Here is a 25945-nt window from a genome sequence, read left to right on the forward strand (position 1 = left end):
GATAGAGGAATCAAGGGCTATGGGGATAAGGCAGGAACAGGATACTGACTGTGGATGATCAGACATGATCATAATGAATGGTGGTGCTGGCCCGAAGGGCTGAATGGCCTACTCCTGCACCTATTGTCTATTGTCTATTGATCTCTGCAGTACTCCACTAGTCACTGACTGTCATTCAGAAAAAGACCTATTTATTTCTACTGTTTGTTTCCTGTCTGCTAACTAAATTTCTATCCATCTCAATACACGACCCTGAATACCATGAGTTTTAATTTTACACGTCAATCTCTTATGTGGGACTTTATTGAAAGCATTCTGAAAATAATGCTCAAATAAAGAATCCACTAGATATCCCTGATTGATTCTATTAGTTACATCCCTGAAGAATCCTAGTAGATTTGCTAAGCATGATTTCCATTTTGTAAATCCATGCTGTATCTTATTCTACCACTGTTTTTTTAACTGCTGTATTACAAAATCCATAATAGACTTGAGCATCTTCCTCACTATCGGTCACTCAGTCTATAATTCACTGTTTTCTCTCTTACATCCTTTTATAAAACATGGCTTACATTAGCTAAACCCCAAACTGTGGGAACTGTTCCAGAATCTAAATAATCTTTGAAGATGGCCAATGAATCTATTATTTCCAGGGCCACTTCTTTAAGGATGTAAATTCTGGCCTTAAATCCCATTGATTTATTCAAAACTATGTATCTACTAATTCAGATGTACTTCAGTTCCTCCATCTCATTAAACCATGTTCTGTCATACTCTCCCACAAGTAGAAGCAACCACTCTGCACCTAAGTCTCCTAAGATTCTTGTATGTTTTAGTAAGGCCATCTCTCATTCATATAAATTCCAATGGGTACAGGCCCAAATTACTCAAGGTCTCCTCATAAGACAGTCTCCTCATACCTGTTGTCAGCCTAGTGAACCGTCTCTGAACTGCCTTTAATGCTATTATATCTTTCCTTAGATAATGGACCCAAAAACTGGTCACAGTATTCAAATTCATCTTCAATTCACTTGTGTGATGTGAGTGTCACTAGCTGGCCAGTGTTTATTGCCTGCCTCTAGCTGTCCTTGAGAAGGTGGTGGTGAGCTGCCTTCTTGAACTGCTGCTGTCCAATGCTATAGGTTGACCTCCAATGTCTTTCATGAGGGAACTCCAGGAGTTTGACCCAGTGACAGTGATGAAATATCGATGTACTAGCAAGTCAGGATGGTGAGTGACTTGGAGGGGAATTTGCAGGTGGCAGTATTTCGAGTTATCTATTCTAGACAAATATAAAATAAATATTTCTTTCTAGACAGAAGTGGTTGTGGGTTTGGAAGATGCTGTCTCAGGATCTTTGGTGAATATTTACGGTGCCTCTTGTAAACAGAACACACTGATGCTACTGAGTATTGGTGGTAGAGTGAGTGGATGCTTGTGGATGTGGTGCAAGTCAAGTGGCTTCTTTGTCCTGGTTGGAGTCAAGCTTCTGAAGTATTGTTGGAGCTGCACCCACCCAAGCAAGTGGGAGTATTTCATCATACTCCTGATTTGTACCTTTTAGGTGATAAACAGGTTTTGGGGACTTACTTGCCACAGTATTCCAAGCCTCTGGCCTGCTCTTGTAGCCACTGCATTAATGCGATGAGTCCAGTTGAGTTTCTGGTCAATGGTATCACCCAGGATGTTGATAGTGAGGCATTCAATGATGGCAATATCATTGAATGTCCAGGGGTGGTGGTTAGGTTTACTCTTATTGGAGATGACTATTGCCATGCATTTGTGTAGTGTGTATGTTACTTTCCTTTTGACATCTCAAGCTTGGATATTATCCAGATCATGCTGCATTTGAGCATTGACTGCTTCAGTATCTGAGGAGTCACAAATGATGTTGAACATTGTGCAAATTTTGGTGAATATCCCTACTCTGACCTTATGATGGAAGGAAGGTCAATGATAAAGCATCTAAAGATATTTGGGCATCTGTTTGGACTGACCAGAACTTTGCATTGTTTTATTGAAACCTCTTAACTTTTACAAATTATTCCTTTTGTAACAAAGGCCAATATTCCTAATTTGTCTCTAATATCTGTTGAACTTGGATATTAGTTTTTTGTGATTCATGGAGCAAGACTCCCAAATCGCTGCTCAGTAGATTTCTGCAGTCTTTCTCCATTTAAACAGTTCAGCTTCTCAATTTTTCCTGCGAAAATGCATAACCTCAAATAATCTCATGTTATATTCCATCTACCAAGATTCTGCCCAGTCACTTAATCTCTATATCTCTACAGACTCTTTCCATAAGTAAACAGACAAGGGGTCAAAAGCTATTATTGGAGACAGGACCTGTGAGTGCACAGGAATGTGTTATGCCTACTCGCTCATCTGCCTCTACTAAAAGCAAAAGCAAGCCAAATCTGGTGAAATGGCATCTCATTGACCTAAATTAGACAAACACATGGCTTAGTAAAGGATTGAATCATGGATCCATGCTGTTTACTTCACAAACGAAGATATTTAGCACGTTCGCCTCAGAACACTTCAAGAGAGTCTTTTGAAGTATGATCATTGCAGAAAACACCCCATTCAATTTGTGAACATTAAGCCATTGGTCCATAAATTAATAATACTTGAAATAAAAATGGAATATTTAATCCCATGCAATTTCTTCAGGGTCACATGATAATTGAAGCCTATGTTCTTGAGGAGGCCTGGCTTGATTGATCTGTCATCTGCAATGCAATAGATTACTGGATAATTTTCATTGTTGCTTATTGAGAGGTAAATGTTGGCCAGGTTACTAGAGAAAATTCTTGCTGTGTTTCTTGGAAGTAAAGGCATGGGATGCCTGTGCAAAGGATTAAAACTGAATTTGATTTCCGTAACTCCATTGGTATATTAATAAATCTCTCCCTGTTTCAAAACTCTCTTTAAAATTTCAAAGGGAACCAAATTTGGATAAAATATTTCTTTGGTGATATTTGTCAAACTGATGGGATGTTACAGCCTGAATTAATGTGTGATTCTAATGCAGCATAAGGTGCCATAAAGAGGATGGAGAGCAGGGGAATGAGGAATTGGACCTCCAATGTTTTATTTCCAGCAGATTGCAGAGGCCTTCTATAGCTCCAGCTCACAGCTGGCACCAAGATGGAGTGGGGACAAGTGGAATGGAGGATGGACTGAACTGTGATTCTCCTGCCTTTACATTAAAGGGATGAAAATAAAGTTGACTTTTGTAGATCACTGGAGTGGCTGAAATGTGAGAATGTTGTAGGCATGCACAATCGCATACCACAATAAAAGACTGAGTTAGAACCAATAATTGTGATTACAGGAATAAAACCTATGGTACAGCCTTTACAAATAAGGTCAGTAATGTGCTTCTAGTACAGATTGAGCCTGCCACGTTGAATGCTTTTGCATCTATAAAACGGGAGCTGCTCGAGATAACTTCTAGGCTAGAATCTCTCATGATATTTCTGCTGATAAAGAGACAGGCTTTCTCTCAGACCTAATCGCCGACAAGTAATTTTCATTGCTGCTCAAAAATCTACATTGCTCAGCCACTTCACAGGGGTAAAGTACCAACAGAAAACAGATACTTTACAGAGGGTTGTAAGAAAATTACTGCAGTATTTTCATGCATTGGCATGTACTTGATTTCAGAGCAGCATTGGCAGAAACCTGGGGATAGCTGGTGTTGCAATACAACTGAGGAAAAGTTAAAGATCCATTAAAAAGCGCTATTCTGCAACACCTTCTTTTACTGCGAAACATGGCATCACTCTATGTGGTATAGGTTAACTATTCAGAAGCAGAGATGCTTCAGCTTTTTAGGCAAATCATTTTAAACATTGATGTGAAAAGAATAACCATATAACCTAATTGGAAAGGTGGACTCGCAGTCCTTTCACATATATTGCAAATGGAATTATTAACATACACAACAATAAACAAGAAGAAAATTTCATATTAAGGATGTCTTTGAATGACACCTTTGGAATTGCTCCTGGATTAGACCATGAATCTTGAATTGGGGTAATAGTTTCTTTTTAGTTTTTCTCAGAATCTCAGTGTGGATGAAAGAAAAGAGGCATGTGGGCAAGTCAGGATTTGTGTTCCCCTGCTTTCATCCTTTTGGATAGTTTGCTGATCTACATTAGAATCTAATCCAATAATACCTGAAACCTTAATTTCTCATCCTTGCGTTACAATCTATCCATCATTTTGTCTCTATCTATCTTTAACCTTCTGCAATCCTACAACTCTCCAAGCACTTTGCTGCTCTTCAACTCTGGCCATTTTGTCTGATAAAATTATTGTGAAGCACCCTGGGATGTTTTGCTATGTTATGGTGTTATGTAAGTGCAATCTAGGGTCTCCTTTGATAGCTCAGCTAGTAAAGCTGAATATAAAGAGTTCCCAGTTTATGAGCAGCAAGTTACGAATGCTCGTAATTATGAATGAGATCCCATATCATAATTAATTTTAAGGATCTGACATGAGAACATTTGCTCTTACTAACTTATGGATATTTTACACCATCCTGTACTGCTTCCCAAATTGTGTAGTCAACTTACAAATCTTCTCAGGAACAGAATGCATTTGTAAACCTGCGGACCTGCTGTATTGTTTTGGGCATTACAAGATTAACATCCTTATATCACTGGTTCAATTCCAGTTCAAAAGAATCTATGTTTCTAGAATTTTTGTCATGCAGTTTTAGTACTCTTCCCTTTGAGCCAGACAACCTGGCTTTGCACCCAACCTGTCATAATATGTCTGAACAGGTTGATTCAAACAAAATTGCGAAGGACAATTTTTTTGTAAAGTTCATTGGTTTAGATGTTTTAAAAATGTACTTGCAGGATGTTGGTGTCACTAGCTGGGCCAGCACTTATTGTCTGTCTGTTATTGTCCAAAGATCAGTTAAGAGTCAACCATATTCCTGTGGCTCTGGAATCCCATGTATGCCAGACCATGTAAGCACATCCATTTCCTTCCCTGAAGGACATCAGTGAATCAGATGGGATTCTCCAGCAATCATTTCATGGTTATCTTTAAGTTCTTAATTTCAGATTTTTGTGGATTAAAATTTGACCACTTGCCATAGCAAGATTTGAATCGATGTCCCCGGAACATACCTGGGTCCAGTGATAATATTACTAGGCCATCGCCTCCCCAAAGGATTACTGCCAAAGAAATCTTGTCTATTTCATAGGCAGTACATGTTGTGCCTATTATTTAACAGCAGACAAAGCTGCTTCATGTTTAATTGAGAGAAGCTGTCAGTTAAAGACCTTTTACCTTCCCAGTCAACAGAAATAAACATGGAGTCAGTTTTGAATACTCTAGCCTGCTATTAACAGGGTAGAAACAACCTCAAGAAGAGGTTGGTATTCTTGCAGCCTATTTATACTGGCAATTTAGGTGGCTCTGCTTTAAACTTGGGCTTTTGCTGGGTGTCCAAATCAGCTGAACATTTTCCAATATGGGCCATTAGACAGCAATCAGAGCCCTGCCTAATTTTCCTCTCCATGGCTCAGGATGGCTGATGTCAGCATTGTAGTTTTATTTAGGCTCTGACGTTATTTGTTGTACTTATGCCGAGTAAGTGTTTTATTTTAGAACAGGAACTCTGATGATAAGTCTCTAAATAATTCCTCCTTAACATTTGAATTCTCGAATTGTCTGTACATGTTAGTTCTGATCTTGGACAATAATGTAGACTTTTCAAATTTGTGTTTCTAGTCTCCAGACCTGCACAGCCTGGAAACACAGGGCAAAGCATTCAAGGAACCTTATAGAACTATTTATTCCTTTAAATCCTCTGGGACATGAAAATCTATTTGATCTCCCCTGCGTAGATTATTTTGCTATGGAAGGGATGACAGCCACAACTGAGTCATGATCACTTAACAGCAATCAAGAGCAATTTCTAATTGTCTGACTTTTCTCTGACTAATTCACACACAATTTGGTGCTAGGTTGTTTACTGTGATCACTGAGTTAACTAAGCACAGAACAGGGGAATGATTACACATTTATGCCTGTTATGTAACTGAAGTGCAGAGTGTAAGGTATTATATTGTACCTTGAAAGGAACTGCAGAATGCATCTTTCTCATAGCAATTTTCCCAGAAGATAACTTGCAATCTCAACCACATTGTTCAGGCTAAATTTGCACACATACACTCACAATTTTCTGCAAGATAACACCACCCATGGTTGAAGTTCTCCACTGGAAATTATACCCATGCTGACTTCATGTATGTGAGAAGAGGCACAGTTCAAAGTGGTCAATTATAGGTCCAAATGGCAAGGGACTATGAGTTTCCCTTTTTGTTTATTTGGAAGCACATACCTTGGATCAAAAGTTTTAAAATTTTGGCCTTTGTGGGTTAATTTGCTGTTTACCAGGGAGCCTCTGGGCCACATACAAAGTTTAAATCTGTTCCCATTACTCTGCATATTTCTCATGTTCCTGATAATAATAGATCTGAATGTTATTATTTGAAACTTATGCACAAAAAGGGCAACAGCAGCAAGAACAATTCCTCTTGAGGCCAACAAAACATAAACAGATACCACCAATAGTTAGACAATATAACCACAGACCGTACTGACTTGCCGAGGTTAAAAGAACCAGATTATTCAATCAATTTCAGTCTTTCATGCGACAGGTCGGCTATGCCTGTCATTGAGGAATATCAGAGGATTCCAGTTGCCTCTGACATTGCCAATCTTCTGAAGATTAAGTAATGCTACCAAAGCCTTCACTACCATCATCCCTGCCACTTCACCACTACCTGTACCATAAATAACTTCTGTACCTCCAACTGGAATTCCCTCCATAATGGTATTGTGGGTCAACCTTCAGTATGTGGACTGCAGCAGTTCAAGAATGTAGTTCACTACCACCTCCGACAGGGCAACTAGGGATAGATAATAAATGCTGGCTAGCCAGTATTACCTGGCCCACAATAAAAAAACTCCATGACCATCAGCTCCTCTGACATCATGTCCACAAATATAACATCATGTCCACCATTTCCATATTCATCTCCATCACTATTATTAGACACCACTATCTGCATCACTTTTGTAACCGCTTGATCAACATCTTTAATCTCACTTCCACCACTGACATCACCATCAGTGACTCCACTGCCTTCAACAATGTAAACATCATTACTATGTCCACCTCAAATACCTCCACTATCATGTTCATTTAAAATATCCTCAATATTCTTACTATCAGTTCCACTGTTATCTCCAGCACCTCCAATCTCATTTCCATCACAATTTACATTATCATCTTAACATTTCCATCATCTCCAACACTACAACCAGCTCTCTCAGAGAGCTTTACTCAGAGAGTAGTAAGGGTATGGAATTTTACTCAGAGAGTGGTACGGGTATGGAACGCTTTGCCTGCAATGGTAGTAGATTCACCAACTTTAAGTACATTTAAGTCATCATTGGACAAGCATATGGACGTACATGGAATAGTGTAGGTTAGATGCGCTTCAGATCAGTATGACAGGTCGGCACAACATCGAGGGCCGAAGGGCCTGTACTGTGCTGTAATGTTCTATGTTCTCTCACCACTGTGAGCAGCAATATCACACTGCCCACAGTAAGGGGAGCAAAAGGAGGGTGTGAAGAAGCTAATTGCCTTTACAGTTAGCAATAGAAAACTAATTTTTAATGCTAGTATCCACGGAGATGATAGTGTAGTGGCAAGATCACTGGATTTGTTTCCTAAGATCCAAATAATGCTTTAGTGACTTGGGTTTAAATTTGACCATCTAGTTCCACATCATATGGTGGACTGCTTTCTGAAATGGCTGAGGAAGCCAATCAGTGCGAGGGTTCTTAGGAAAGGCAACAAATGCTTGCTTTGCCAGCAATGCCCACAGACGTAAAGAAAGAATAAAATACAGTCAAAATATGCAATTAACAAAATCAAACTATTTTCGTTTGTTACATTTGCTTTGTGGTACAGTGATTATCTTCAGCTTAAGGGGCTTTGTGGATTTTGTGGAACTACTTTACAAATACCATGCCGAAGGCAATTGTGAAAATTACTGGGGTCTCTATATGAAGTACACCTGGCTTACTTCCAAAGTTGGCTAACATGTATGTTTTATAAAGACTTTAGTCCAGAAAAATCAAAGTGCATCCATGAGGTTGTATATTGTAGAACTGCAAGCAGCACTGGTTAATATTCCAGTTATATTTGGGTGATTATTAATTTCCATATTTATTTATAGGCCTTTTGTGTTGAGAAGATTTCAAGTCACTGAAATAAATCCTGATAGTAGGAACCTCATGATTTGTGCTGAACGAGCAATATTTTTATTCTGTTGTAACAGATACCTGAGAGTTGACAACAGTATGAAAAAGCCCTTTTCGTGCATAAGTTTCAAATAATAATGTTTGTGTGATTGATCAGTAGAGCACACTGATAAGAACATCATTAATCAGGAGAGTTTTCTGCATTTTTCATATAGTGCAACATATTCTCTATTGTTTACATTGACACACAAGTTTGAAGTCCTTTAGATTAGAATGGCATCTTTAAAATTTGTATACAACAGAGGTTTTGTATTAAGTTTGAATCTATTAACTCTATTCAAATGCAAACAATACTGAGCCCATGTTCTACATACAGATAACAACAGTCAGACCAGTATTTATTGCCTGATGTGAAGATAAGCCTTCTTTTTGAGAGGCTGCAGCACATATGGTGATGGGATATGTTTTTGTTCTTTGGACACCATGCTGTCAATTTCTAGACTGATTTAATCTCAGTGAAGCATTCAGGGACATCTTTCCATGTTAAAGGTGTTATGTGAATGCAGGTTATTGTTATTTTTGCTGCAATAATAGGTACAGTAGGATTCAGGCTTACCGATCCCTATCATTTCCAGATTTGAATGGCTGCATCAGAGCTCTATGTAAATAAATGAATATTGTCATTATGTTATTCTTTTCGAAATTAGTAAGAAAGAGCAACAAGAATAATATCCCATTCTACTAACCATCATTGCTAGGCAATCATGAAGGGAAATATTTCAACATTAAATGCCCTACTCTATGCTTGTTGTTGTATGAATCTTAGTATATAAATGAGACACGTATCTAGCCTTGAGGCAGCTAGTTGTTTTTGATTCCTGTGGATACCTGAGGATGTATGTCAGCTATTTACATGGAATTTCCATATAGCAACTCAATTACAGAACAGATGTACCTCAATAAGGCTAGGTTTCCATTGCTCATCCATGGCTGTAATATCGAAATTTGCATTCACAAAATCTCCTAAGATGCTGCAATGACGTGAGATCAGACAAAAATAGGTGCCAAGATAAAGAAGCAATCACAATCCTCCCAGTTTCCCAATGCCAACTCCTTGGATTCCTTAGGAGCTCATTCTTCAACATTTAATTGACCGACTGATCAAAGTCATGTCAAGCCATTGAGTGATGCAAGCCTACCGTGCTCCAGCTTAGATGAGATAATCACTGAGGAGAAAAAAAGCAACCTACTGGGTGAACCTTTAAACAGGCACGGAGATATGATTAGAGATAACTACTGTGCCACTGACTAGCAAGCCAGTCAGCCACCACGGCCCTACATTGGGGCTATTTCTGAAAGGTCTGGTTGCACGTGCAGGGGAAGAAATGACCACCTGTCTGATTATTGTATAATTGATATTGATCAGTTGTTTAACAGTTTACTTTGGACTTCTGTGAATTTTAATTCCATCTGGGAATCTTAGTTGTGGAACTTTACTGAATGTTTTCTGATAGCTCAATTCATTTACTTAGAATGAAATGTTGTTGAAATGAATAATTGTTCTTTTAGTTGTGATTCTTTTCATGCTGAACTGATGCAAGATCACAGATCTGAAACACTCAGTATATATAGGTACTGCCAGACCTGCTGAGCAATTCCAGTATCTGTTGTGAAATCTATGCAGTCTGTTTCTTGTTGAGGCATTGCTGAAGGGCACAGAAGGCTAATTGGTATGCATTGAACTTCCATTGGACAGTCATGAGGTCAAGTTCCACCATGGCAAGTTATGAAATAAAGCTGGCAATTTGTGAGCTGGCTCCTGATAAAAGGGACTATGGACATTTCCGGATTGTTTTCAATGCTGAACTACTACACTGCTGTTCTTCAGAGAACTTGGGTATCACCCCTACCTAGTCTGCCCTACACATGACTCTAATTCAACAATATGTGGCTGACTCTCACTGTTGTCAGGGCAATTGGGGCTGTGAGGAACTGTCATTTTGCCAGTTACTCTCCCTCATTACTGGTATGGAGGGGTTGCCTTGTGAGCAACAATTAAACAGGTTGGGACTCTACTCAGTGGAGTTTAGAAGAATGAGAAGTGATCTCATTGAGACATATAGGATTTTTATGGGGCTTGGCAGGGTAATAGTCAAGAGAATGTTTCTACTCATGGTAGCATCTAGGACTAGAGGGCATAGTCTTAGAATTGAGGGGTGCCAATTTAGGACTGAAATGAGGAGGAATTTCTTCTCTCTGAGAGCTCTGGGTCTTTGAAATTCCTTGCTGCAGACAATTGTGAGGGCAGAGGCCTTGTTTAAGGCTGGAATAGTTAGATTCTTCAAGGAATCAAGGGTTATGGGGAAAGGGCAGGAAAGTGGATGTGAGGGATGTTGGATCGGCCATGATCCTATTAAACGGTGGAGCAGGTTTGAAGGGCCAAATGGCCTACTCCTGTCCCTGTTTCTTATGGTCTTATTAGGTAAGAATTTATATTGAAGTATTTTCTGCCCCTTCACGTTATGTCAAAGATCACCAAGGAGTACACATAGAAGAGAATGTTGTTCCCTGGGAAACATTCCTTCCTCAGATTAGTTAGATGCTTAGCCAATAACTATCTCAAGCATATTTGAGGCCCGTTGGATGCCATATTTGCGCACTTCAGAGATATTTGGGACAGGTGACAAAAGACACTTTTCCTTTTCCTTAATTCTAAAAGAAACACCAGCAATGTTTGGCCTTAATAAATCAACAATGAGGGATTAAAAACTTTAACACTTAAGAGCAGATTGCACATTCTGCTGAACTGAGAGCCACTGTTTCCCAAACTGACTTCACTGCCTGTGCAAGTCGCTTAAGCTCCGGATATTAAGCCACTTAAATGCATATCAAAAATACATCAGCATTTTCACAAGTGAAAAAATATTTAACATAAATCAAATGTAGCTTTCTGCAACAAATATTAGGTATTCAATTCAATACGTTCGTTCACATTTATGCTGCGTTTAGTTTTAAGTGAAAATGCTCCATTTTGGTTTTCTAACGTTCCTAAAGCATTCCAATGACAGGGACCTTTGTTAATCAATGGTAGAATAATTCAAGCTTCTATTACAATTTTAATCAAGAGTTACTCACAGAGTGAATCCGGATTTTCCGTTTAGTGGTCGCATTGACAAATATGGTAAAGTTATCAGCGAACTCAAATCCCTTTCCAGGTAGAACTCCTGCTGCATTGCATTAATAACGGGTGGATTAAAAGATCTGTATTAAATTCCTTTAACTGTTGTGAAAGAAATGAATTAGCCGCCCTAAAGTAAATCTATTAATATTTTAATTAAAACAGCAGAGAAAGGAACAACATGCTCCTTGCAAATATCGCACAGAGCTGCTGTTTTATCTCAAATCAACATTGGGATGTGTCACCAAATAAAGCAATAAATAAATCGTTTTGTTAGCATGTGAAATTCCTACTATTTTCTGCTTCAGGTCTGCAAAATAAGCAGTTTTACTGTTACAGTAGATGTGACTAATAAAAATGAATACACGAATGGCTAGCGCTCGTTATTCCCCAGTCTGTTTGAACAATTAATTTTAGTTAGGTGTCAACACCTTTTAAAGAGCATTCCAACCTGTCCCATCCCTCTAACACGCTTGTGCTCGTTGACCTACCCTGACTGTCCCTTCAAATTTTCAGTATCTCGTTCTTACTTTCAAATTTCCCCTCTCGTAACCTGGACCCCTCCGTTTCCTAAATCGGTTCGCCGTCCCAACCCCGATCCTTAGCGAGAATTCGTTCTCTCCTCTGCTTCGATGCCCCCCCCCCCCCCCATGACGGTCAAGCATTCCCTGCCTCGACCTTAGAGTTTGTAATCTCGTCTCTAAATTTCTCCAGTTCTCTCCCATTTGACAAAAACTGATCAAGGCCTGTCCTGTTTTCTTTGTCTTGGTATTAATTTTGATCTAATAATTATCCTGAAACATTGGGGGACATTATAATCTAACAGTGCAAGTTCTTAGTTTTTTCCCTCCTTTCAGATGTTCTATAGCTCAACTGGAATAGCGCCCCGAGAGGAGGTAATAGGGTCTGATCCGTTAGTCTGATCAAAGAGGGTGGACATATTATTGTTAAATGAGACGTTTCCTGGGATCGGCGGGGCATAATGCAATGTAAGCCTTCTGGACTAGCACGTTCCTCATTTATATTGCCACACTTGAATAATCCTGCCATTAAGTTCTTGCAATCATTAATCCAACTGGGTAGATATTAATATGAGATAATAAAATGTGAGGCTGGATGAACACAGCAGGCCAAGCAGCATCTCAGGAGCACAAAAGCTGACGTTTCGGGCCTAGACCCTTCATCAGAGGGTTAGGTTTAGGGTTAGGCTCTGATGAAGGGTCTAGGCCCGAAACGTCAGCTTTTGTGCTCCTGAGATGCTGCTTGGCCTGCTGTGTTCATCCAGCCTCACATTTTATTATCTTGGATTCTCCAGCATCTGCAGTTCCCATTATCTTAGATATTAATATGTATTTATTGCGAACATTAAACAAATTAAAGGCATTGGAAGAAATAGATTTAAAAAAACTTGGTGTGCATCATCATGGTTTGTGCCAGATGCACAAAACTCAGCCAAAGCAGTTCCAACTGAGAGTTGCCACTATTGATACTGTGAGGCCATTCCAGGGTTAGTGGCCCAGCATCATGGGGATCAGGTCCTTTAGTAAAAGGGTAACGATGGCAAGTAGAGATGGCAATTGGATGTGTGTTGTTGCTCTGTGTGGGTTGTGGATGATTCCGACTGGGTCAACACTATTTTGGGCCTATTTCTGACTGCGCTGGGAAGATGTTGGAAAGCCGCCTTCTTCAATGTGAACCAAGGGTCTAGGCCCGAAACGTCAGCTTTTGTGTTCCTAAGATGCTGCTTGGCCTGCTGTGCTCATTCAGCTCTACACTTTTGTTATCTTCGATTTTCCAGCATCTGCAGTTCCTATTATCTGTAATACACTTTCCCGCTTGCGAGGCCAGTTCAGAGGGCAGCTTAGAGTCTACCACATCACTGCGGGCCTGTAGTTACATCGCTCGGCCCGGCAAAGATTGCACATTTCCTTCCTGTAAGTTTACTGAGACAAGCGGGATTTTACAACAATTATGATCTATAATAGACTCAGCGGGACTGACACCGTCTGTGGAGAGGGACATAGTGTTAACTTCTTGCAACATGACTCTTCGGAACTTTTACACCCACTTAGCAGTTTCGTGTTTGGCCAACTACCTTTCAATTCAAGGTTTATCAGTTATTGCTCTTTATTCATTAATTTAAGAAAGATTTCAGGACGTCCCCAGGCATTTTACCGCGAATGATTACAACCAGCAAGGTCCCCCATTAACGCTGAGATTTGAATAACACCGCCACATCGCTTGTCAAGATGAATGAGGAAATGAAGCAGACTTTTATTTTACAACAATTTCTCAACAAAACTCTCTTCCCGGTTGATACAGATGGTATATACGAGCTAGGACCGGAAGGAACGGAAGAGGTTAGTTTAAAGAAATGCCCTGAAGTCCCGTGTTCCAAAATGATAGCCGTACTGGAAGAAAGTATTGTACGGGAGTCAGGGGTCCGACCCATTCGCCCAGGCACACTCGTGCATCTTGGCTGGTCGATGACCTTAATCCGTGTACCAATGACTCTGAGGTGTTGAACCGACTGCTGCCTGGGGAGTACTGTCCTGTCAACGTGTTTAACCCAGACAGCCGGAGCGGATGACCTCAGTTTGGAGATGGCTTAGCATTCGGTTCCCGGAGGTACCCGAGGAACGTGTGCTTAGAGCGGAGACAGTATTTCCTGGTGAAAACACTAATGCAAACCGTTCGAATGGACTGGTTTAACGCCTTTGTAAACAGGGGCACAACATGTGGAAAGGTAGTGTTGCCCTGATATCTGGCGTGGTGTACCGGCCTCTGACGCTGAGAATTGGAAGCTCTCAGATGCACATTTACCGTTCGTTGTATGTGTGCTCGGAGTCTGAGATATATGAGGAAGGGTCACCGGACCCGAAACGTTAACTCTTGTCTTTTACCTTCCCAAATGCTACCAGACCTGCTGAGCTTTTCCGGCAACTTCTGTTTTTTGTTCCTGATTTACAGCACCCGCAGTTCTTTCGATTCTTACTGAGATATCAGGGTTAGATACATATTTTTATACTATACATAAATCACATATAACCCCAGTCACAAAATTAAATCGTATGAGCCAGTTTGCTCCTTTTAAATCAATGTATAACACACGGTTACGATAGCTAAGCGTAAAAATGGCCAGCAAGCATGTTAATTTGTGAAGACAACCCGCGTATTTACATATGCACAGTCCCACTTAAAAGCGACACTTACATGAAACAGTAAAGTCCAGAAAATCGCCCTCTGTAGACCCATGGTTTAATCAGTGTTACCTGGTCCCTCTACTTGCCCCATGCCCCGTTGGAAGGTATTTCCTCCTTTCTGTCGCTGGGCTTTGAGTTTTTTTTAATGAATTCCTGGTCGGATGAGCGAAGTACAAGCCGGATCCTGGAACGTGTGTCTCTCTGCGTGTCTGTGTGTGTGTGTGTGGGATTTAAATCACCCGCAGGCTCCTGCAAGTTTTTTTTGTAGCGTGTACTCTGTTAACATGCTTGTCCAACTGCAACTTATCCTGGCTGACCCTTTAAAAGCGATCAGCCTCCTTTAATCTTGAAAGACCATCTTTCCCATATCCACGGCCGCCCTCCCTCCTTTATCCTCTCTCTCCGTCTCGATCAGGAGCCGACCGTTTAACTGTACAGTCCAGCGAGTTCCCGTCCCGGACGAATGTGTTTCCAAATGGGACCCATCAGACGGGTTTGGTCAGTTTTACATCACTCTGTCTCACAGTGTGTTGCCATGGATCGGTTTTCGATACCTCATCCCGGCACATTTTTATTTTTAACTGGCGCTATCCATTCGTAATCCTAAACGCAGAATTGCGCGGACCCGGGAGTGGGGTTGTGATATTCCGCTACACAGAGGAGAGAAGGCATTGATCAAAGGATAACTGCCACATTTATTTATTTTTCAATACCATTGGTTGCACCGTGTCAGTGGGATAGCCGGGGATCAGATTGCACACACAATGACTGACCTGCTATCTATATCACATTTTGACTACCCACCTCCTACAGCGTCGGGTTTCTCAATCTTTGGCAATGTTTCGAGGTCTTTAAAGGAAAACAGTCATCATATCCCTGAAGAAACGTGCCCACAAAGTTTTGTTTTTCTAAACAAAATGCTGCCAAACTTCCATAACTTAGATCCCAGAGCCTCTTTTCACCTTATACTGTTACGTTTTAAACAGGCGCCTGTGGCTAGCATATCCAGGTCTGGGGACAGGTTCGGGACATGGGGAGGATGGATTGAGTCACTTCAGAGTTTGAGTTTACCAAAATCCAAGCTGACCCTTCAGTGCAGTTCTGAGGCACTGTTATGAGGCGTTAGGTCAAAATGTTAAATAGAGACTAAACGTAAAAAAAGTCCCGCCTCTCGATTTTAAAGAAGTTATCATTGAGGCTGAGTTCAATACATCAAAGTGATAAAAAAATCTTGTAATATCACATTGCTACTTGCGGGAGCTTGCTGAGCGCAAGTTAATTTTTTGCATTTCCCACACTACAACAGTGGTTCAAAGGCACTTCGACTGCAAGACATTTTGAGTTGTCTGATGATTGTGGAAATGATATATAAATTTAAGTCTTCATTTCGAAAGATAGGTATGTTGTTCGTGGTCATTCATTGGTATCTTGCAAAACTTACCTCTGTGCATTGCATTGCTACAACCGTGACAAGATATGAAATGCCACTCCACTATTTAATAGGCATTTAGCCTGTTTAATTTAGAAAAGAAATCAATTATAGTTATGATCATAGATAATGAACTCAGAGGTATTATGGTGGAGTCTTTTTAAAATTAAATTTGGCATGGTTGGCAATCCAAATGTAAATTGTACTGAACATCTGTTGGTTTTTATTATAAGTTATGCTTCTAATTTCCATGCAAATTTATTTGTTGTAACAAATTCTTCCATGGACCAACACGAATAGCCATTGATTTAGATATTTTTTAATGAATATGTCAATAGATATTTAGATATTAAAATTAGTAGGTGGTACTGTTGTGATAATCCAGATAAAAATGGTTTATATGGATAAAATTCCTCAATATATTTGCTGATTTTGGCACTGGTGACCAGTACAGCAGATACAAAAGTTTCTGGATTATTGTGAAATTCAACTGTCTCATTAATGTCCAGCAGGATAGAATCCTGCTACTCCCTTCTAGTATCTAAATAAATCTCAATTTTGGATGGGCAATTAATACAACCTTATCAATATCAACAATGTTTTGACAACTATAACATACATCTTTTATATATACATTTATAAGTTAAAACACTTGTGGAAAATAAATGCATGCCAACATCTGCCACATTCATCACTATTATCTGAACAGTCAATACATTAATAATGCAAAGTCTGTCTTCTATATCATACAACACAGAAAGAAGCAATGAAATGGGCTTGTGCTTGTTCAGTCAATCAGCACGGAAATTTGTTTGAAACCCACTCAGAAATTACAGTATCCACTTCAGAGTTACTCTGTTCTTTTGTCAATCTAATATTGATCCTTTACTAACAAAAATAAATGTTTATTGGATTTTGTTTTTACAAAGGTCATCTCTTCCCCTATGTTTGCGGCAATTGCAACATTGCGTTCAGAAGTCAACCATAGCTGGGAGTTTTAAGCAATCACTAACGTGTGCCCATATGCTTTAAAATTGCTTTTAACTTTAGAGCTAATAAGAACCTCAACAAATTTTAAGGTGTCAACTATGGTTCAATCTACAGTATTCTAATTTGCTAATCCAAAATGGGAGGGTAAGAATCACATTCCTGAGATGTGAACTCAAAATTTTAAGCCAAAACTCTATTTTTGTTTGGTGGGCAGCAAATTTGAATGGAAAACTAAGGTCTTATCCTTTTTCTCAGGTTAATGTAAAAGACTTTATGACATTATTTTGAAGAAAAATAGTGAAGTGCTCTGCACTATCCTACACATTGTTACCAACTAACATCACTAAAACAAACTGGTAACCTGGTTATTGTTACATTCTTGTCTGTTTCTATGCGCTAATTCATTGCTGTGTTTCCTTTATTGCAACAGTGGTTTCTAATAATAATAGCAGGACTTGGATTGGAGTTTCTGATATTAAGTAGAATAAACTTGGAAAACTAAACATGAATTTAATTATCACAGCATTAATGGAATGTGGAGTATTTTTCAGGTTTAGAAAGAGGAAAACAATTGCAGTTAATTCAAGAGTTCTGGTAGAAATTAATACATGAGAGATAAGAAAAAAAAAACAAGTCAATTGACTGGAAGTCACCAGTTTTAAACTTATTTGGGTATGCAATGTTCAGGAATTAACATATTGGTTTGAACAATTCTGAACTTTTGGTTAACATCAGTTCCGGATAATTGCATACCTGATCCATTTCATGTATTCATTTTTAGTAAAATTCTTGATTCAAACCTAATTTATTGGTTTATTCTCCAAATATTTCATTAGGTTCAAAGCTTTAATACTTAACTCAAGAGTCTTGATATTTCGTAGAATGTTTGAAAGCCTCATGATTATAATTAAAGATTTAGTCATGTCAGTATTCTTGCCGGAGTTGGGTTTAATGCTTTGGGTGCTGCTGCTATGAAAATCTGTTTAATTCTCTGCAATGTTTGTAGCTGAACTGCACGAAATAACAGTGTGTCAACTTTGTTTCTTCAGAGCAAGTGTAGAGTAGGCACACAGACTGCATTAAAAAGAGTAACTAATGAGATCATCCAGCAACCCAGAGTTACAGGCTGACGGTCACAAGCGAAATTTTAAAATCATTTAATAAGTCTGAAAGTGAAAGCTAACCATCAGTGATGATAACCATGAAACTATCAAAAATTCCTGTAAAAATCTTTTGGTTCACTAGTGTCCTTTAGGGAGGGGAATCCATCATGCTTAAATGTCATTGAAATTTACAGAATACTCAGAGGCTTGGATGAAGTGGAGGTGGAGAAGATGTATCCACGTGTAGGAGAGACTAGGACTCAAGAGCACAGCATCAGAGTAAATGGACGATCATTTAGAATGAAGATTAGGATGAATTTCTTCAGCCAGAGGGTAGTGAATCTATGGAAATCATTGCCGCAGAGGGCTGTGGAGGCCAAATAATTGAGTGTATTTAAGACAGAGATCGATAAGTTATGATTAGTGAGGCAATCAAAGTCTGTGGGAGAAAGCAGGAGAACGGGGTTGAGAAACACATCAGCCATGATTGATTGGTGGAGCAGGCTTGACCATATGGTCGAATTCTGCTCTTGTATCTTATGGCCTTATAGTCCAGTTTTCGTGTAATTTTAGGGCTCGAATGATGTAGTTGATTCTCTTCAGGCATGGTATCTTCTGCGGCAAGATGGTGGTGCCGGCATGGTAGTAGTGTTCAGGCTCCTGAGCCCGTCCCCTTCAGGCCGGTTACTTCCTTTTCTCTTTTTCTCTCTATCCTTTTTTGACTTTTTCTCTGTTTTCTTTTCTTCATCTTCTCATGTTGTGGGGAAGCGATGTGGGCTGGTTGTCAGCTGCAGCAATGGTGGTGCCCGGAGTGAGGACTCCACGTCGCAGTAGGCCTGAAACATAGACTCGTGGGCTCGGCAGGTTGTGGGCTGTGGCAGTAGTGGTGCCTGGAACGGGACTCTTGGTGGCAGCAGTGGGTCACTGCAAGAGGGGTGGTGCCTAGAGCAAGAACCCGTCACTGTGATACATTTGAAGTATGGGTTCACGCGTGGAATTGTCATTGCTGTACCCAGAACAAGGGCTCCTTAAAGCCCGAGACACCTTGCAGAATCCTGGAGCCGTGCTTGAGACCCAATTTGAATAGAAAATAAGCTCTATTTAAATGATTTCCTCTTGGTAACTCAAAATAGCACTGGTTTGTGACGACAAAACAATTTCTAGATATCTGTGACAATAAATAACTCAATAATAATCATCCTCTAAACTAAGTTACTGACTTCAAGTGAAATTAGGACTGGACTTGCGGAAGACGTCCGCATTCCATTAAAAGAATATAAGAACTGACTCAGCATTGAAGAAACTAAACTATGTTTAGCAAATCAGGGCCTACTCGTTGCTGGAGCTAATTTTGACATTGGTAGGCACTTGAAGATCAGAATTCAGCAAGGAACCAAACATTGGAAATTAGATGCAACAAGATAAAGAAATTTAGTTTTAGGGATTAGAATCTTAACCATAATGTAATCTGTAAAAGCTGGTACATTGACCTTACAAATAAATCCTAGAGTTTCTACAACAGACTTTTCCTTACTCTAATAATGACAACAAACCATGGAGCTGGAGGAACACAGCAGGCCAGGCAATATTTTAGGAACAGGAAAGTTGGCGTTTCAGGTTGGTATGCTTCTTCAGAATTTTCTTTTTGATTTTTCTGAAGAAGGGTCCCAACCCGAAACGTCAATTTTCCTGTTCCTCTAATGTTGCCTGGCCTGCTGTGTTCCTCCAGCTCCACATTTTATTATCTCTGACTCTAGCATCTGCAGTTCTTGCTGTTTCAGTTTTCTTGCTTTGGCCTATTACTATCCCTAGACAATTAGGCACAGGTAAATGATTGTATTTGAACGTGTGCACCCAAAGGATAAAATGTAAACAACCACTGAATGATTAAACTCATTGAGCTTAGCCTTTCCTCAAAAACAGTCAAATTGATCATCCATATCCCTTGCACTAGACAAATTAAGTTAACTCCAGAGCAATAATTGAGGTTTCTACTCTATATGTATCCACACACATGAGACCATTGCCATCCTCCAACTGACATTTCTGTGGTTCTATGCTGATTTCTAGATATTATTTGATGATTTCTGAACTGATCAGCAATTCTATCCTTATACAAAACCGTGTTCATCTTTTGTTAAAGACTTTAATTGACATTGTTCATTAGGAATCTAAGTGATGTGTATAAGAAAGCGAATTTACAATGTGGTGAATTAAACTAGTTTAATGTTATTGTTAGTCTTGGCAGTTCTATATTTCCATTTATGATTCTCTGTTCTTTACCGATGCCCATTAACGCTTACTTCCTGTAGGTGGATTGTTTCCATTAGAGCATCTCAGTTGATTTTGATCCAGTATCTGTTATATTCTCACAATATTGATCAAGACATTTTCTTCTGATTAACTGTTAGCAAAGCTAGCTCAAATATTAAGATTGTGGTAGTGAAATTGGTGTGAAATAGGCTCAGAGAGGATTGGAGTTATTCTTTATTCCAATGACCAATCTTCTTTTCACTGATCTTCTTTCCTGATAGATAAACTAGGGAGGAATCTACATAGAATACTTATCTTTATTAGCCAAGGCATGGAGTTTAACAGATGGAACTGTATAAAATGTTGGTTAGGCAACAGTTTTCTTTTCATTTCTTTTTTCCCTCTCTCTCATCTTCTTTTCTCTTTCATTTTACTTACCTCTTGGTGAAGAGCTGGGTCAAGGGGACAGCATTGGTGGCGATAATTCTCTTTTCTTGACTACTTTTTCTCCTTTCTTATATTATCAGTGAACCCCTACAGTGTGGAAACAGGCCCTTTGGCCCAATAAGTCCACACCGATCCTTAGAGCACCCCACCCAGACCCACTTATAACCCACCTAAGCTACACATCCCTGAACACTGTGGGCAATTTAGCATGGCCAATCCATCTAGCCTGTGCATCTTGGACTGTGGGAGGAAACCGGAGCACCTGGAGGAAACCCACGCAGACACGGGGAGAATGTGCAAACTTCACACAGACAGTTGCCTGAGGGTAGAATTGAACCCGAGTCTCTGGTGCTGTGAGGCAGCAGTGCTAACCGCTGAGCCATCGTGCCACCCCAGTCATGGAAGGACAGTCATTCTGAACTTCTTATCACTTTATTTTTCTAATTTATTACAATGATTTTGTACTTATGAAGGTCTGTAACACTGGACTTCTTATTTCTTTACCTTCTAATTTGTTTCCCAAAGAATTTGTACTTAACAATCTGCACCTAGGTACCTTGGTACCTAAGATGGCACCATAAGTGGTAGCTTGTAAACATTTCACCGTACTAATGTGAGTACATGTGACAACTTAGCTAACTCATTCAGAATATTGGGTGCAAATCTAGAATCCACATTCCAGGAGGGATGCATTAGCACTGGAGAGGGTGCATAGGAGATTTACCAGGATGTTTCCTGGGCTTGAGACTTTTAACTATAAAGAGAGACTGCACAGACTGGAATTGTTATCTTAGGAGTAGAGGAGACTGAGGGGAGTCATGATTGAAATATATACAGTTATGAGAGGCCTAGGCTGGATAGACAGGAAGAAACTTTTCCCATTGGTAGAGGGATCAATGACCAGTGGCATAAACTTAAAGAAAGGGCAGGAGGTTTAGAGGGGTTGTGAGGAACATGTTTTCACCTGGAGGGTGGTGGGAACCTGGAACTCACTATTTGTAATGGTGGTGGAGACAGAGCCCTCATAATATTTAAAAGTATTTAGATGTGCACTTGCAGTGACAAGGCATTCAAAGCTATGGAGCAAATGCTGGAAATGGGATTTGAGTAATTAGGTGGTTGTTTTTGACCAAAGCAGGCTCCTTAAGCGGAAGGTCATTTTTCTGTGCTGAAGGACTCTATGACCCTATTTCTCTCTGAAATGAAGGGGATGCTAATGGAATGCTATCATTTATTATGAGATGATTTGAATCTTAAAGTCAGGAGCTTATGCTCCAGTTGTATAAGACATTGATGAGACCGCTTCCCAAATGCTGTAGGTGGTTAAGATATCCTTCTTTACAGAGGGATATAAACATATGGACATGATTCAAAGAAGGTTAACTAAATTAACCTGGATTAAGCAGGTTGTTTCATGAGAAAAAAAATTAGTCAGGCTGTGCTTGTTTTCACTAGACTTTGGAAAAATGAAGGATGGTTGGGGTTTAAAAGACCGTGAATGGCCATGACAAGATGGATAAGGAACGTCTGTTACCTCCTGATGACGATTTCAGAACTAGAGGATCCTGTTTGAAATTAAGGGTTGCCCTTTTAAGACAGAGATTAGGGTTTTTTTTCTCGAAAGGCTGTGTGACTTTAGAACTCTCTGCCTCAAGAGGCAGTGGAGGTCAAGGTCATTGAATTTTTTTGAGGTGCAAGTAGATATTGTTAAGCAAAGGAATCAAAAGTTATTAAGGACAGATGGGAATAATTCAGAACACAAACACATCAGCTATCCAATCTTATTGAATGACAGAGCAGACTTGAATGGCTGATTAACCTACTTCTCCTAATCCATACATTTATACTCACAGAATAATGATTCGTAGTGTCAGTGTAACTTGGATGAGTTAATAACTTGGTTTGCAGTATTAAAAATTGACAATAATTTCCAAGGTAATGAAAAGTATATAATGATAGGGTGTATAAAAATCTGTTGATTCATTACAAAGCCATTTTCACCATTGGTATGACCAGTTTCACCCCTCATGTTTATAATGATGACTTTTTCTTTAAATTTCCACTCTTACTCAAGCCATCCTAACATAATGCCTGCGTGCCATAGTTTTGTACTGAAGGTCTCAAATAAATAACTTTCTGCTGAATACTGCCTCTGACATTGTGAGTCTTTCAGCAACAAATAGTTGGATGATTGATTTGTCAGTACATCTGTGATAGAGCGTGCTCTGAGGCTGATATAAAATGAATCATTTCACATTTTCAATTGGGCAGACCGATGAAAATAGCCTAGCTGCAAATATCTCTCTATTTGACTTCTCATCTGAAAATGGGTGGGGATTATGAGTTGATGGCCAATGTTGCAAGATATATATTCAGTTTATTTAAGTATACAAGAAAATCATTTGACTTAGAGACTGGATGTGCTGGATGTTGGCAGAACCTGGTCTCTGATGCTTTCTGAGAACTTCAGACACACAGCTGCCAGAATTCTGGCAGAAGGTTGATGGAATACACAAGGAATTTCAGGGCCACAATCAGGAACACTTGGCTCCAAAAACACTTATTTTCTCTTAGGCAATTGTTTTCCTAAAGTGATTTCATTTAAACATTTTAATCCCAGTAATAAATTATCCACAACCACAGTGAGAGAGAAGTTTTAAAACAGGAAAGTAATTAATTCCCAAATGTCAGGAACAGCAGTTTCCAATAAAATTTAAAAAAAACTCCAGAGATAGTAGGAACTGCAGATGCTGGAGAATCTGAGATAACACAGTGTAGAGCTGGATGAGCACACCAGGCCAAGCAGCATCAAAGGAGCAGGAAAGCTGATGTTTCGGGCCTAGACCCTTCTTCAGAATGTTGGTCTAAACATTCACAAAAGAACTGATTTCGGTAAGTGTGATGAGAATGACTGCCTAAAAAACTAGCAGAGACACAAATCAGTATGATGAAATTTTCTGCATTTGCTTGATGACTGAAGCTCCTAAATTACATAAGAACATAAGAAACGGTGCAGGAGTAGACAAATCCATCTCCTAAGCCTAGTCCGCCATTCAACATGGTCATGGCCAATATCATCTCAGCCTCAACTTCACTTTCCTGCCTATTCACTTCAACTCATTTCTAATTAAAAATCTACCTAGCTCTTTGTTAAAATTACTCTGTCTCTCAGCATCCAATGCTAACTGGGATAATGAATTCCATAGATTCCAAGACCCTTTGCAAGATGTAATTCCTACTCATCTCTTTTACCATGTAGGGCAACAGTTGGATAAAAACAACTGATAAGAGGCTTTACAATGGGCTGTTATGAGAGTGGAATTACTCTGAGCCATTCACAACTGCTAAGAACTCAGATTACAAGAAACCTGTAACTGCTGTCTCTACCAAATAAGTATGAAACATCTGGGATTGGTCACAGATAATTCCAAATAAGGCACAGAGACCTGTGTATAAAGCAGCCCGAGAAAATCCTTATCCCACTAGAACTTTGAAGATTAACACTGCAGTAAGTATCCTATATCAGGAGGTGTGGTAAAGACATTGAGATGAGTTCCAGCCGGGCCAGCTGCCAACTCTTCTGGGGTTGGGATTAGTTACAGAACCCAGGGTAGTGAAAGACAGAGATTGAGCTATAGCTAGTAATAAAAAGTGTGTGTTATACGTTTAAGTACTTAATAAATTAATTGAGTTTTATAAAGTCTAACTGTCTCTACTATATCTTCATCTATCTATATACTGTTATCTCAGAGACGGGCAACAAAACACTGAAGCCCAACACCATATAAGACATAACAGTACATTTTATTAAACCTTATTTATGAATGTATTCACTCCCTGTACCACAGATGAAACATGGTCACGTCATCTACATGTTGCACTGCAGCAACTCATCAAGTCTTTTATGGGCCCGTGTACTCTATCATTGAGAAAAGCAAAGACAGCAAGTACATGGAAGAACCTTCATAACCAAGTTTCCCTTTGAGTCATATATAGCATCCTGATGTGGAAGTATTCTCTCCTTCCTCCATTGCTATTGGGCCAAAAGTTTGGAATTCCCTCCCTATTAGCTTGCAGAGTTAGATTCACCACATAGACTGCAGCAGTTCAAGAAGGTAGCTTATTACCATTTTTTTTCCCTAAGGGTGGCTGATAAATTTTGGCCCAGTCAGTAATGTTCACATCCATGAAATGAAGAAATGAACATGAATTCTAGCTGCATTTTCTGAAGAACCCATTTAACTGAGCCAAAAGTTTTAATTATTTCATCATAAGTGCCAAGATAAAGGCAAAATGTTGGAGATGATGGAAAGCTGGAAAAATATTAGTGCTCTGACAAAGATCATTGACAATGAACATTATTTTCTCTCTCTGCAGATGGTACTAGGCCTACTGAGGATTTCTAGCATGTTTGTGTTAATGTGCCTTGTTCTCAAAGTTCTCAAATCATTTGCTCAATTGCAGATGGCCATCTTTGTCTCAATATTTTATTTCTCTCATTTGTTTCTTAATGGCTCTCTATACAATCCAGTGGCTGATACAAGTGTAGCTAATGGTACTGCTGATTTAGTGAAATCCTATCAACTGCGCCAATTCTGAGATTTAACCTTCTATTTCCCCTGCGGCAACCTAGAAGCAGTTACAGGCAAACAGGTTCAGAGTTGTATTGACTTTGATAACAGAATATGCCGGGCTAGTTTCAGCAGTTAGCTATAGATCTTTTTGGAAGATGCAACACAATTTAGTTATCACATCCCCACAGAACTGAAGCCTCCTTATGCAACGGACCCTTCAGGAAATCTGACCAGCTATAAAAATAGTAGTAAAGATAGACACTTTACTTTCTGTGCATTACAGCACCATTTTTGTATAAAAATGTGCCACCAAGGAATTGAACATTAGCTTCAAACTTATTCCCAAAATCTGAAACTTGGAATTGTCCCAATGAACGGCTTCATTTTGGCTATAATTTAAAAATTTCCATTTTCCTATCCCTGATGTTAATGTCTTCCTCAAGTTTCTAATCTCACCTCATGCA

The 25945-nt window shown here is 39.4% G+C and overlaps 1 protein-coding gene across 1 annotated transcript in view; it reads right to left on the minus strand.

Moving 5' to 3' along the window:
- The window catches only part of LOC125452094 (corticotropin-releasing factor receptor 2), a 228547-nt gene extending 213301 nt beyond the window's left edge, over positions 1 to 15246 (minus strand). The window contains exon 1 of the mRNA XM_048530088.2: positions 14696 to 15246. Within this exon, the coding sequence (XP_048386045.1) occupies positions 14696 to 14737 (42 nt within the window). The 5' untranslated portion in view covers positions 14738 to 15246. The remainder of the gene's footprint in view (positions 1 to 14695) is intronic.
- Between the last annotated feature and the right edge of the window lie 10699 nt (positions 15247 to 25945).

This window comes from Stegostoma tigrinum, chromosome 5, assembly GCF_030684315.1.
Source record: "Stegostoma tigrinum isolate sSteTig4 chromosome 5, sSteTig4.hap1, whole genome shotgun sequence".
NCBI lineage: Eukaryota > Metazoa > Chordata > Chondrichthyes > Orectolobiformes > Stegostomatidae > Stegostoma > Stegostoma tigrinum.